The sequence below is a fragment of the Pipistrellus kuhlii genome, unplaced genomic scaffold (genome assembly GCF_014108245.1).
Source record: "Pipistrellus kuhlii isolate mPipKuh1 unplaced genomic scaffold, mPipKuh1.p scaffold_m20_p_7, whole genome shotgun sequence".
In the NCBI taxonomy this organism is placed as follows: Eukaryota; Metazoa; Chordata; class Mammalia; order Chiroptera; family Vespertilionidae; genus Pipistrellus; species Pipistrellus kuhlii.
This window is the reverse complement of record NW_023425573.1, coordinates 22,742,700-22,756,956: the sequence shown is the minus strand read 5'-3', so window position 1 is coordinate 22,756,956 and position 14,257 is coordinate 22,742,700. Positions and strand designations below refer to the sequence as shown.

Sequence of the window (14,257 nt, the reverse complement as noted above, 5' to 3'; positions counted from 1 at the left end):
TTCATTCACCAAGGTTCAAAATTCCAAAGTCGCCTTTCACTGTCTCCCAAGTCCCCCATCTTTACAGTCTCTCACCTCAATGTCAACTGTCCACTTTCCGTGTACTTTCTGTTCCCATTGCTAGACTTCCTGTATATTACCCTTTTAACTGGACTCCCTTTCTTCAATCTTTTTCTTTCTCTAATTTGTCTTAAACCTTGGAACCATAAAGAACCTATTTTTACAAACTGTGATAAGAAATATGCACAACATGTCCATAATAAAGCTAAATGAAGTGTCCATTAATTGGGGATTCATTGACATATAGTAAATCCATGAAAATAATGATTAGTTCTTATTTATGGATATGAGAATGTATCCACAATCTGTTAACTTCTGTATTGTCTATTGTTTTTACAGTGAACATATTTTAAAATTTAAAATTTTTAAAATTTAAAAAAATGTATTTTCACTTGGAAAAAATAAGACCAGATATAATTTTTAAAATTTTATTATTATACAATACAATAAAATTATATTTTCACTATAATTACAGAAATATTAGTACATCACAATATTGTAATATTGTCAAGATATAATATAAAATATTCAATATATTTTAAATATATTTCATTTGGATACAGAGTGAATATTAAATTGTTTTGAAGCAGTAAGTTACATTTGATGCATAGAAAAATCTTTGTAAGTTAAATTAGCAATAAAACTCACATATTGTATTATTGCAATTCTTTTTATAAATAAGTTACTTAATAATATTTATCTTGCAAAACGAGAGATCTCTGAGCAAGCTGTGAAATTCCAAAGGTGAAGCCCCAAATATAAAAGAAACAAGTTATTTTACATTTTATCTGCAAAGTTAAATCTTCATAACTTTATAAACTCACATTATAAAGCTACTACTATAGAAAGTAATGCACTGAGCATTATGTTTTAGAAGTATGTTTGAGCAGCTTAGTATGGCTTCATTGGAATTTAGCATTACTTGTCTTCCTCAGAAGTTAAACACTGATGAGACGGCAAGAAAGATGGAGATTGGGGGATAAGCGGCAGCCAGTTATTTGGCATTAGCACCAATCTAGGGCTTTTTCTTATTAGTAACATTAGATAACCTTAAGTTCATTTGTGAGTTTGAACTTGCAAGAGAGAGACAGGTAGAACACTTGTAGCCAGCTCTACTTGGTAACTGCCTGTACACTTGTTGTTTTTGGGGGTGTTTGCCCAGAGCAGTTTTTTTTTTCAATCTTTAGGGTGCATTGGAAATCACCGGGAGGACTCGTTAAAACAGATTTCTGGGACTTACCCTGAGTTTCTAATTCTGTAGGTCTGAGTTGGCCTAGAATTTGCATTTATGACAAGTTTCCACATGCTTCTGGTCCAGGGACCACACTTCAAGAACTCCTGGTCTGTGGAGGGTTTGTGGAGACCCATTAGCCCTCCATGCCAGGATAGTGCAATTTGGACAGTAAGACATTTTTAGAGGAAAACGTTTTAATATTAGGTGAGTCTAAACAAGTAATCTGAGTATAAAAAGTGCTTCTTCATTTAAACGTAAAAATGGCTTGACAGCAGTCATTTGAGCAGTGGAGGATGCGGACCATGGTCACAGTCTGTGCTGTCTTTTGGGGCCACATCTTCACTTCCAGAGCAACTGAGATTGAAGCAACAAAACCAGAATTTAAATATCAGCACCACCAACTCCACCTAGGTGGGTCAAGAAACATATTTAGAGCTTTTTCTTAGGTTGCCTGACTTCTGAGACTCATCAAATAGTGCTACCATCAAGTATAAATGTTTTTTTATGTTTTGCAGATCATATATATATATATATATATGTATATATATATATATAAAATTTTCTCCTCTCTCTCTCTCTCTCTCTCTCTCTCTCTCTCTCTCTCTATCTATATATATATATATATATATATAAATATAAATATATATAAATATATAAATATATATATATTAACTTTCTCCTCTTAGTGTTTCTATAATTTAGTACAGTGCCTGAATATCGCTTGGCGCTGAATAAAATGCTTGCTAAGTTGAATTAAGTAATTCTGGGAATGCATCAACACACTGAAAAGTAAGTTTTATAACACTGCCAAGCTATACAATTTGTACATTAATATTTTATATAGTGGACTCTCTCAATATAGTTTGAAAGGATATGTAATATAAAAAACATGTTTTTACCAAGGAAGAATTAGAGAAGTAACAAAGGGATATCAAAATATCCAAATTAAATGGAATATTTAGAGCAAAGGAAAAATATTCTGAGCTTGATAATCCTACTAATGCCTTAAGTTCTTTCATGGATTATTGAACTACTCAATTATATGTACTAACATTTATAGCAGCAGGGATAAAGTACATATCTAAGTAGTTTTCTTTTTTTTCTTTTTTTAAAATATATTTTATTTATTTTTCACAGAGAGGAAGGGAGAGGGATAGTTAGAAACATCGATGAGAGAGAATCATCGACCAACTGCCTCCTGCATACCCTCTACTGGGATGTGCCCGCAACTAATGTACATGCCCTTGACCGGAATCGAACCTGGGACCTTTCAGTCCGCAGGCTGACGCTCTATCCACTGAGCCAAACCGGTTTTGGCAGTTTTCTTTTTATTATTTTTGGTTGTGCTGGTAAAAGAAAAGTCAAAATTTAGACACATTTTAGAGTATGTGTATAAAAATATTCTATCAAAATTAAGTTACTAAAGTTAAAAATTGTTCCTACTTGGAACACAAGTAGGCTATATTGCTATAATGAGCAAACAAAATTCAATGGACAAACAAACAGACTTTAAAAATACAAAACAGAGCCATACAGTGTTTCCACAGCTATTGTGATTCCATTCAGGGAACCCCCCCTTTTGGCCTTAGTGTTGGGGATGTTTAAAAGAGCTCTAGGAAGTCTGTGCACCTCAGTAATTCTGGTTCCCTCCAGCCTTAGGCTAATTAACAGATCTGAAAGTCCAGTTCCATCAATGAAGGCTCATAATCCACTCACCCTGTCTCCTCTACTTAGCATCTAAAGCACATGTGTCAAACACAAGGCCCGCGGGCCAAATCCGTCCCGCCAGGCCTTGCAATGTGGCCCGCACCGCGCTGTCATCACTGCACTCCGCTGCGTTTCCATCACAATGACAGTTTATGACTGTTCAGTAAACCACTCGGCCCGCGATTTAGGCTGGATTTTAGATTTTGGCCCCTTCTCTGATTGAGTTCGACACCCCTAATCTAAAGTCTTGGGAAGTAGGTGGGGCAATCTAAAACTGATAGAGCCTCTCTGAGTCTCAAAGACTGGAATAGAAGGGGGCAAATCTTGGGAATTTAGTGGACCAAATAGGTCTTCACTTGTCACATCAAACTTTATACAATCACCATTTCAATAGAGCCTTAGATCCAGATGGAATACAATTTCAGTGATATTTTCTGAAAACTCTGCTGCCTTACCAGAGGGGACTTTGAAACACAGATTTAGAGATCAGGATCACAGAGCTAACTTAAATAAGTGCTTTTTTGTGTGAGGTACATGAATATAAACTTTGTACCAAGCCATCATAGAGCGTGGTTAGAGAAAAAAACTTAAATAAATGCATTTAAATACTTAACCTATAAATGCATCATTACTTGATTACTTAAGATGAAAAATAACAGTTCTATATTCATTTATTTCTTCATTGTCTTCTCTTCATGCACACCCGACAGCGACTTATGATCTTTTCTAACTCCCCAGCTTTCACAGTTGATGGAATAGGTTTTCTGAAAATAAATAAATAAGAAAGAAAAAGACAAATATCATCAATTTGTAGTTAAAAAGGAAATGCTTGTTGGGTTAGAGTTTTCTTAATGCATATTATAGCTCATCTAAACTTTATTATAGAAGGTATATTTCTGAAAAGGTATATATGTAAACATGTTATGATTTTAGTTGTACTCCCGTAGCACAGAGGAAACATACAGATCATCTTTTTGTAATGAAAACTACACCTGCTTTTTAAGGAGCCTGCCTTAAAATTTGTCCAATACAATAAATTAAAATTAGCAGATCATTTAATGGTTTTATTCAGTAATTTATTATCAATCTATATCTAAATATTAACCAATTAATGGCCACACATCCAAAAGAGAAACCATCTCCACATCTTGTTTTTATGCTATAGCTGCTTATGGCGTACAAAGGTTAAATACATCTAGTGATGCCTTTGTTGGTACAGTAGTACAAAACCATGGCTACCTGTTGATTCTTACAAACTAGAAATGCCAAGCTAAACAGGATATTATTGATATGGGAGCTTTTAAAAATATGAGTATGAGTACATCAACAACAGGTAATCAAAATCTAACATAGGCAACCTTTTAATAGTTCTGCAATTAAGTCATTAGATTAGATTTTATTTTGAATAATTACCTGAACATTCTTTTTGGGTTCAGTGAAGCCAACCAGAAACTGTAGGAATTTGAGTAGTAGTTGCATGTCCCTCTTCCGTGACATTCTATGAAGGGGCTGGCTCGGAATTCCTCTAGGCAGGACCCCGGGGATGCCAGTGCTTGCCCAGAGCCCTCAGCACCTGCACTTGTGAACTGTCACAATGGAAGTATCAGAATTAAGAATTCTGTGCATGGTGTTGAAATTTTTAGTACTATATATATAGTAGTAGAAGACAAGGAAAAAAAAACAATATTTTAGCTTCTTACTCTGAAAGAATAAAAATTTTTAAAAGCTGCCTGTTTTATCTCAACTCCCCAAGGTCCCAGTGATGGGAACAAAGCCCTTAAAGCTGTAAAGCTGTCCCAGGAAACAGCCCCGAGCAAGGAGCAAAGGAGCAAACAGTGCTCTGACAGTTAAGAGAAACAGGATATGAGATTACCAGATGGGACTGTTGACTAAGCACAAGCCCTGTCATAAAACATGTTATTAATAAGCCCAGTTCCCCTTAGGAATTCCTTCGTCTCCCCCCCCCCCCCCCCCCCGTGTGTAACCCCTCCCGATGTGTGGTTTTTGCCTATATATACTTGTAAGACTTTCTGCTCGGGGCTCGACTCCTCTGCTCCTGCGTGAGTTATGAGTTGAGCCCCAACGTGCTGGAATAAAGCCTCTTGCTGTTTGCATCAAGTGACGCCTCCTGTGGTTGATTGGGGTCGCCCTCGATCCGTGGGACAGAGTGGGGGTCTCCCTCTGGGGGTCTTTCAACACTTCTTTGCTCAGATTTGCTAGCATTCCATTTACTTGCCAAGTTGAACTATAGTCATCAAAAAGGAAGTAAAAACTTTCTTTTGCCTAGAATTCTCTATTGTCTTATGTCCTTCGTAGACCATTTACTGTCTGTGCTCATTCCTGTTGTTATTGTGTCTTCTTGTTTATTGTCTACCTTCTCCACTAGGATAGAAGCTCCACGAGAGCAGGGACTTTGGTTCATTGCAGGTATCTTTAGGACCTAGACCATTCATGCATATGGTAGGTGTTGATGTTTGAAACAATGGACAATTGTGAATAAAGAAGGAGGACTAACTCTCATAAATGATGCTTTACAGAATATGAATAACCACTAACTACATGGTCAGTTCATAGATTTTTTAATTTAGCACTTATATCAGGCGAATTTTTCTTTAAAAGGTGATTTCTCTCAGTTCCCATCTTCATATGAATGCATAAAGATTTTGGGACAGATTTAGATGCAAATCCTAGTTTTACTACTTATTTATTGTGGGACCTTGGGGAAATTATTCATTTTTTTAATGTAAATCTGTAGATGATACAAACTATCTTGCAGTGTTTTCATAAGGATTATAGAGTATGTATATAAAATATGTACCACATTTTAAAAAATAGACATTTTATTACCAGTACTGTAGTAACTGTTTACCTAAATACCTAATTTAGAATCTGAAATTTCCTGAGATTTTTTTTCAAATGCTCCATTTTTTACCAACCCCTCCTCCCAACTTACTGGTTTTTTTTAAAAGAGAGTATATTTTCAGATTTACAAGCAAATGTTCATGACATATAAGTTGATGACAGTCACATTTTGGGGGCATTTAGTATTTTATAGGCAGTTTTTACTATGAATTTGCTGTCCCTTTTTCCTTACCATGATGAAAGAAAATCCTGTCCAGAGAGAAATCCAGTCATGGGGACATGCGGGAATGTCAGTGGTTTGGCTGTGAATGGCTATGGCAATCGCAGGACCTTCACAGACAGTGCATCTGTAACATGACACAAAGAATGTGGGGGCATCACTTTTTACACTGTGATGTGCTGTTTACAGTGTGATTACAAATTGAGTAATTTGCTTGGTTTCATCACAAAACTAAAGGATTGAATTTTTACCTGCTAATATAAGGCTGCAGGGCCCTGCCAGTAACTGGAGCCATGTCCATTGGCATCGGAGCTGGTGTTGACAGCCAGTATGAATAATCATTTCGAGATGCGAAATTACATACTTCATTGATGTTACAGAATAGGAATGGCATTGTGGTAAATCGCTGTAGGCAGCTTCCAAGAGTTCCTAATAAAACATCAGACTAGGTATCACTTTCAGTAACATTAAAACTATTTTGAATATTGTTACTAGATAGAGACAAATTAAAACATAATCTATGGCAAAAACTGAAAAACAACACTAAAGAGTTATAACTGCTGAGGGATGGGAGCGACTGGGAAGAGGTAAATGGGGGAAAAAGAAGACTTACCAGGTATGTAGTACATTAAACAATAATTTTTTTAAAAAAAATTATAACTTGGAAGAGTTATATGACAAAATATGTTATATAAGTTTAAACAATGATAGAAATTAAAGATTCCTCTTTCTCCTATCCATAATACTTTCATGGCTCTTTCCCGAGGACTGGTAGAGGTTAGTTGGAAAAATATTTTTGCTTCAAAGTATTTCTACTCCATATGAATATAATAGCTAATAGCCAGATAAAGCTTTAGAAAAGATATTGCTTTTAAGATTAAAAAAGTGATTTAAGTGAAAATTGTTTTTGTTGAATAGGACAAGCTATATTGGCATTTAAGAGCAAGGCTCCTGGCTTCGAGGTCAAGATGACGGAGTAGCACTCAGCAGGTGTGGCTCAGTGGTAGAGCGTCAACCTATGAACCAGGAGAAGTCGTGGTTCGATTTCTGGTCAGGGCACATGGCTGGGTTGCAGGCTTGATCCCCATTGTAGGGCATGAAGGAGGCAGCCAATCAATGGTTCGCTCACATCATTGATGTTTCTATCTCTCTCTCCCTCTCCTTTCCTCTCTGAAATCAATAAAAATATATTTTAAAAAAAGATGATGGAAATTCCTGAGTTCACCTCTCATCGACACCAAAATTACAACTACATGTAGAACAGGTATCTCTGAGAACAACCTGAGGACTAGAACAGATTTTCTACAACTACTGATATTTTTTTAAAAGCCACATTGAAATGGCTAAGAGGGGTAGAGACTAAGTCTAATCAGGACCTTCCCTATCTTCCACTCCCCAAGCAGTGACTCACAAGTAAGAGTGATATCATAACCACAGAGATCTTCCCCAAAGAGCTAGGGGTCCATGCCCTAGCCTGGGAGACCTAAATCAGAAAGAGGAGCCCCTATAACATCTGGCTTTGAAAACCAGCAGGGTTTACATCTGAGAGAGCCAAAGGGAAACCCAGGTTGTGCTCTTTCTCAGTCCTAGCACAGAGGCAGCAGAATGAAAAGCACCTAGGTCATGTGTGAAGGTGAACTAGTTTAGGGTGTGTGCTGGAGCAACAGATCTGTTGGAACTTTCTCCTGAGTCAGAGGTGCTGGCAGATGCCATTCCCCTCTCCCCTTCCTTTAACCTGGCTGGTTTGACAGTGGCAGGTGTCATTTCTGACACTCCATTAACCTCGTGAACATTATTCACCCCACTCTGGCGTTTCCCTGAGGACCCACCCAAGTTAGCACCCGTCCAAAGAGGCTCCTGCCCTGCCACACCCTGTGGGTGCTTATCTGAAGAAAATGAAACACTAATTTAAAAGGATATATGTTCCCCCATGTTCACTGCAACATTATTTACAATAGCCAAGATATGGAAGCAACCTAGATGTTCATCAATAGATGAATAAAGAAGAAATACATGTACACACACACACACACACACACCAGAATATTAGCCATTAAAAAGAATGAAATCTTGCCCTTTGTGACAACATGGATAAGTGAAATAAATCAGAAAGACAAGTATTTTATGTGTGGAATATACAAAACTAAACAAATGAACAAAACAAACTCAGAGGTACAAAAATACTAATTGTTGCCTAAGGTTTGTTTGGTGGTGGTATGGACAAAAAGGTGAAGGGGGTGAACAGGTACAAACTTTTATAATCTGTATTTGGAACAGTGAGTGGGAACTTGGAACGGGGACATTACCCAGGTCTTGTCCATAAGCTTGTTCATTTCCTTGTATGAAAAGAAGAGAGAACCCACTATAGAGTGGCTCTGTTCCTTCTGGACAGGAAGGAATTGCTGTGGTCTGACTATGGCGGGTGAAAAGAAAGCCTCTCATCGTTGTCCTGGTTGCAGGTGGTCCGGTGTCACCGGGTATCCCCTTCAAACCTGGCCGTCCATCGAATCCAGGTGGTCCTTGAAGAAACACATGTTGCAACACAAACAACCTCAAACTTGTTCCAAAGTACTAACTTTATATCCGATAAGCCCCAAATATAGAAAAGAGTCACAGAATAGTGGCTTATAAAATGGTCAAACAATATTAAATGTTGAATAATGTCACAAAATGCCTGATATAGATACTGCATAATGCACATACATTGTATATTACAAATACAATGCCTGTGTATATCTTATGAGTGTTCTGAGATCAGGCCTTTGTATTTCCCTGAGGTGCCTAGGGGTGGCCTGCCTCCTGTAGATAGTCTTATGTACATCTTTTATGCATATATCAATGCATACAGTGGGAACAAGAAGTCAAATATCTATGCTTTGAAAATCTATTCAAGAAGATAAAAAATTACATAGGTTTTTCATAAATTCAATAAACAAGGAAAACATTGACAGTTCCTTTCAAAGGTGCAAACTTTAAGAATGTTTTTGATCAATTAGTAAAGCAAGTAAAAACCAGACTTTTTGTTCTGTGATTTAGAGTTTATATGGATTAAAACAAGTACTTTTTTTACTTTGTAAATTTTCTCTGCATTTGAGTAGGCTAGTTAATACACTTTTGTCACTATCCATTTTTCTCATTTCTCCTGTTCTCCTTTTCTTCATCAAATACCCATTATTTATGATTCTGGCAGAGGCTAGCCACCCTCATCTCCCCTGATCCATTTCTTCTGCCACCACCCTGACCCTCCACCCCAACCTGATCTGGGTGATGGTTCTTTAGAATTCTAAGGACATGCAGAGCCAGCAGACACTTGGATTTTTGGCCTAGTGAGTCAAGGGAGGTATTGTTCCCCATAAACAATCAGGCCATGGAGTCAGGCAGTGTCCTAGTTTAGTCCTAATTATAAGTCAATACTTTTCACAAGGATTTGGTAAAGCCCCAATATTATATAAATATATGTATAATTTTCAGTCTCCTCACTCTGTTTGACTCTTAGATCCCTTTCTCATTCTTAGGAGGTCTTTTATAGCATTAGGACCAACTATGTCTAGTACTTCAGTGGTTCCCAACCTTTTTTGGGCCATGCCCCACCTAAGCATCTCTAAAATCTTGAAGCACCCCCCTCCCCGTGACATATAATTCTTATTATTCAAAAAATGAATAATGATTCATGTACAGGAAGCCTAAAAGGCCATCAACTTGGCCTAAACAAGCTTCCAAAGAACATGACATCCATGAAAGATAAAAAAGAAAGAAAGGACAGTTGAAGTACAGAAGAAGAAATCACTAAGAAATTGTTTTTTTAAAAAAAAAGAATAGTAATATGAAGTGATATGAAAAAATAGCAAAGTTTCAGAACATATAGAGAACTGAAATGCATAAGTATGTTACAATATATATTTATATACTGTACAAATAGATAAGGCCCCTAGAACCATAAGAAATGCAAAGACCTCATTGTTAATACCGTAACTTATTCTCAAATTACCTCCCTCAAAAATCAAATTGCCTTCCTTAAAAATAAAATTGCCCTTCTGTGGGGTGTGTGCCCCACATTGGGAACCACCAGTGTTTTTGCTAATCATTCTCAATACAATCTGTACTTAGTATCTTTGGTCCTATTCTGAAAGAATTAACTTGGTCAGTAAACTTTTTTAAATCAATAGAATTATTGGTAAGACTTTTGTTTTATCACTTGAAAAAACACATTTGAAAGAAAGTCAAATAAATAGTGCTCTAATGTACACTCATGACAATACTAAATTATGAGTTATTGTGAAATTGATGTATTTTAATAGTTAACATTAGCACAATTGATGTAGTTAATGTTAGCACAATTGAATTTTTAAATATCTACTCTTTATAGCCTTATTATAATAGATCTGGGCATATAATTGGGAAATCACATTTAGTATTTTTTCTTATTTTAACAAAGTCAGCAATCCTAAGATTTGGACATCTAGGTAGTTTGTAGGAGTTGCTTTTGAAACTTGTAGAAGGTAGATTTTGTCCCAGGAGAACATATAGCTTATGTTCAGACTAAAATATTTTAGAGCCCCCCCTCCCCCGCCCGAGTTATTGGGTTGTAGTCAAGAATGGCATAGTTAACACATGGCTTTCCTAAGTAAGGATACCGAGCTGTTCTATGTGTATCAAGGTAATATTTCTCTACTTGTATAACTCCCCCATAAGTAGCTATTATTAACTAAGTACTCCTATAAAATAAAAACAGCACTGGCCTTTATGAAAATGGAATTAGTGATTCATGAGGACTAAATGTCCTCAAACTAATTTGGTGTCTATTTGTCTAGTTAGGAGGTAGGAAACTTGGTGTATTCCAGTAACTTTTGATTTTTTCTTCCAAACTAGAGGCCCAGTGCATGAAATTTGTGCCCAAGATGTGTGTATATGTGTGTGTGTCCCTCAGCCCAGCCTGCCCCCTCTCCAATCTGGGACATTTCTCTCACAATCCACAACTGCTGGCTCCCAACTGCTCACCTACCTGCCTGCCTGCCTGACTGCCCTTAACTGCTTTTGCCTGCTAGCCTAATCACCCCCTAATCACTCCCCTGCCAGCCTGATTGATGCCTAACTGCTCCCTTGCTGGCCTGATTGCTCCTAACTGTCCTCCCCTGCCAGCCTGATCATCCATAACTGTCCTCCCCTGCCAGTCCAGTCACCTCTAATTGCCCTCCCTTGTCCCTCCCTACTTCCCTCCCCTGTAGGCCTGGTCCCCCCAACTGCCCTCCCCTACAGGCCTGGTTGCTCCCAACTGCCCTCCCCTGCCAGTCTGGTCGCCCCTAACTGCCCTCTCCTACATGCCTGGTTGCCCCCAAGTGCCCTCCCCTGCAGACCTGGTCCCCCCCAACTGCCCTCCCCTGCAGATGTGGTTTCCCTACCAACTGTCCTCCCCTGCAGGCTTGATTACCCCCAACTGCTCTATCTTGCAGTCCTGGTCCCTCCCTAATGCCCTCCCCTGCTGGCCTGATTGCCCACAACTGCCCTCCGCTGCCAGCCATCTTGTGGTGGCCATCTTGTGTCCACATGGGGGCAGCCATCTTGTGTGTTGGAGTGATGGTCAATTTGCTATTACCTCTTTATTATATAGAATGAGTGTTTTGCTGCTGGTTTTTAGTCTAATTTGAAGAGCACACATGGAAAAATCTAGATTATTATTGTAGCACATATTCAAGTAAGACTTCTCTGTCTATTGAAACAGCTCTCCTGTGAAGGAAATACACCAGCCATTTACCTTGCTCTCCTTTACAACCTTTGCTGCCTTTTTCTCCAGGTGGTCCAGGGGTTCCAGGTTTTCCATCCTTGCCTGGTTTACCTCTTGGCCCACAGGGTCCTATACATAAAACAACAACAACAGCAAAGCAAAACAGAAAAACCAACATTGTATTGAATAGTTCATATAGGATAAAAGTTAGGGTGATCCAGTTTACCTGGGACGTCCCCAGTTTCAGCAGTGTAAGTGTTACAAACTGAGCAGAAGCTAAGCCTTGTGTAAATAGAGACAGTTGCTCATCCAATTTGTTACACCTTTGTTCCCAGGAAAAAAGCCCCTTAGAAATGAACTAGGAGTATATGAAGTACAGCATTTTAAAACTGCTGCCATTTTGATTTATGCTATTCCAGAATTCACTTTGCTCTTGTATTGATCAACGTAATATGGCATCTCCCAAATGATTCAAGCAAACTTAGAACATAATTCCATTCAGAAGACTATTACAATACACTGAACCTATATAAAGGGGTTAGTTCAATTTTCATACACTAATACTAGTATTTTGAAAAGCTTTTAGGAGCTGAATCTTACATTTGCATTTACTACTTTTCCAAGTGCTGTAGAAAGTATTAGAAATGTACCAATACATAGAAGTCAGGTTTATTCAGGCCATCAGAAATAGACTTCTAAGACTAACAGTTGTCAGTGAAGATAGAATACTTTTACCTTAATTAAAATACAACAACCCTAAGTGCCCTAGAGTGTACTTACTCAAGTTTATACCATGCACAACAGCTTTCAATAGACTCAAAAGTCTTTGTATTTGCTAGTCAAAACTAAAATGAGCTAAAATTTGTAACATTTCTGTGAAGCACCATTTGCTAGTTCAACTACTTCCTAGTGATCCAAGTCAATGCTTCCCGTCCCACACCTAGGACTCCCGGTGGCCCTGGTGGCCCAGGTTCTCCTTGCATCCCTGGTTCTCCAGCTCGGCCAGGTGGCCCTGGACTTCCTGGAAGGGAGATGATCTTAACTGTGCCAGGTTCTCCACGTACACCTATTGACACGAACATAAGAAGAAGATGGCTTTACTGATGAGCTACTCTTTTCTTCATGGAGAGCAATACTAAGGCAGTCATATTTACCTGGTGGCCCTTTGGGCCCAGTTTTCCCTGGAGGTCCAATTGATCCTGGAAATCCTGGATTACCCTTCTCTCCTTAAAACAAAGGGGGAGGGGAGTCAATGTGATGTCTCTTAGAATAGTGGGTTTCCTAGCTAAATACTGGAAAATGTGACTAGAGGTTATAAACTCTGTGACAGCTATTCACATGGGTTTTGGCATTTCATTTGGACCCAATGTTTAATATCTATTGGAAAGTGTATTCTAGAAGTAAGCATTAAGATCTTGTATTTTAGCATTGAAGGGGGAGAGTTCCTAAGAGCTCACTAAGTTCAGGAAGCAATTCAATGTCATATTTAAGGTAAAATACAAAGTGACATTGAATCCTATTTTAGCACTTCCTGCTAAGTTATATTGGTTATCATAGTTATCTGTTTCTCAGCATAGTACTCTAGCTTCTAACAGCCCAGAGTTAATATCATGTTAGGAACTCTCATGAGTACATAGAGAATATCTGTTTTGATATAAACTATCAAAATAGTACAACTTTTCTCCCAGTGTTTGACAACAACAAAGGTACCAAGAACCATTGATTTGTATAAATACTCTATCATTTTAAAAAAAAATCTCAACCTAATGTAGATATTACATCTGATTACTTAGGAAGATTTTAATACTAAATATGATATTTTTAGAAGAGATATAATAAAACAGTGACCAAAAGTTAACTGGCAATTACACTATAAGTTATCCACTTGATATCAGAATTTGAGGAAGGTGTCAATATTTACTTATATACACCAGAAGAAGCCTCAATATCTTTCCCTTTGGGGATTAATAATTTCTAAATAAAAAAGTGTAAACTCAGTAGTGCCAGATGATAGATGGTCTTATTCTGAAATCTGAGGGGATTAAATGTTTCATGGACCATACACACTTTAACAGCTGATATGAGATGTATTTTAATAAACACTGCCTTCATTGTTCAAAGTGTGTGTATACATTTTTTGGGATACCCTATGTTTAATAACAGAACTGGATTTTATGAAACCTCCTCTAAACATCTCCCCAGAATGTTTCTTCAGTGAAGCCTTTACATAATTTTTCAATCCTTATATATTCCTGTTGTGAGACTGAGGAAGTGACAGGTGGCACACATTTTCCCCAGGCTGCCTGCCAGTAGTCACCCACCCAATGTCTAATGAGACTCACCAGAATTCTTGCTTTGACTTATTCTTAACTAATGGACTCCTTGTGGAGTCGGTGATTGAATGCATGAAAAAGGCTCTCTTTGTGTCTTGGAAAAAGTTAACTCCTTAGTC

The 14,257-nt window shown here is 37.8% G+C and overlaps 1 protein-coding gene across 3 annotated transcripts in view; it reads right to left on the bottom strand.

The window, feature by feature from the left end:
• Positions 1-512: 512 nt before the first annotated feature.
• COL4A3 (collagen type IV alpha 3 chain) overlaps positions 513-14,257 on the bottom strand; it is a 115,133-nt gene continuing 101,388 nt past the window's right edge. Inside the window, exons 45-53 of one of the 3 annotated variants that reach the window (XR_006740460.1) lie at positions 12,960-13,031; positions 12,746-12,871; positions 11,836-11,934; positions 8,390-8,602; positions 6,335-6,512; positions 6,096-6,210; positions 4,415-4,587; positions 3,616-3,765; positions 513-1,648 (exon numbers count right to left, since the gene is read on the bottom strand). Coding sequence is in view for 2 of the 3 variants with exons in the window: in XM_045575354.1 (XP_045431310.1) it covers positions 3,681-3,765; positions 4,415-4,587; positions 6,096-6,210; positions 6,335-6,512; positions 8,390-8,602; positions 11,836-11,934; positions 12,746-12,871; positions 12,960-13,031 (1,061 nt within the window). In the remaining variant the exon portion in view is untranslated. Of the gene's footprint in view, positions 1,696-3,615; positions 3,766-4,414; positions 4,588-6,095; positions 6,211-6,334; positions 6,513-8,389; positions 8,603-11,835; positions 11,935-12,745; positions 12,872-12,959; positions 13,032-14,257 lie in introns of all 3 variants that reach the window. The other 2 variants (XM_045575354.1, XM_045575353.1) reach the window with 2 other exon arrangements.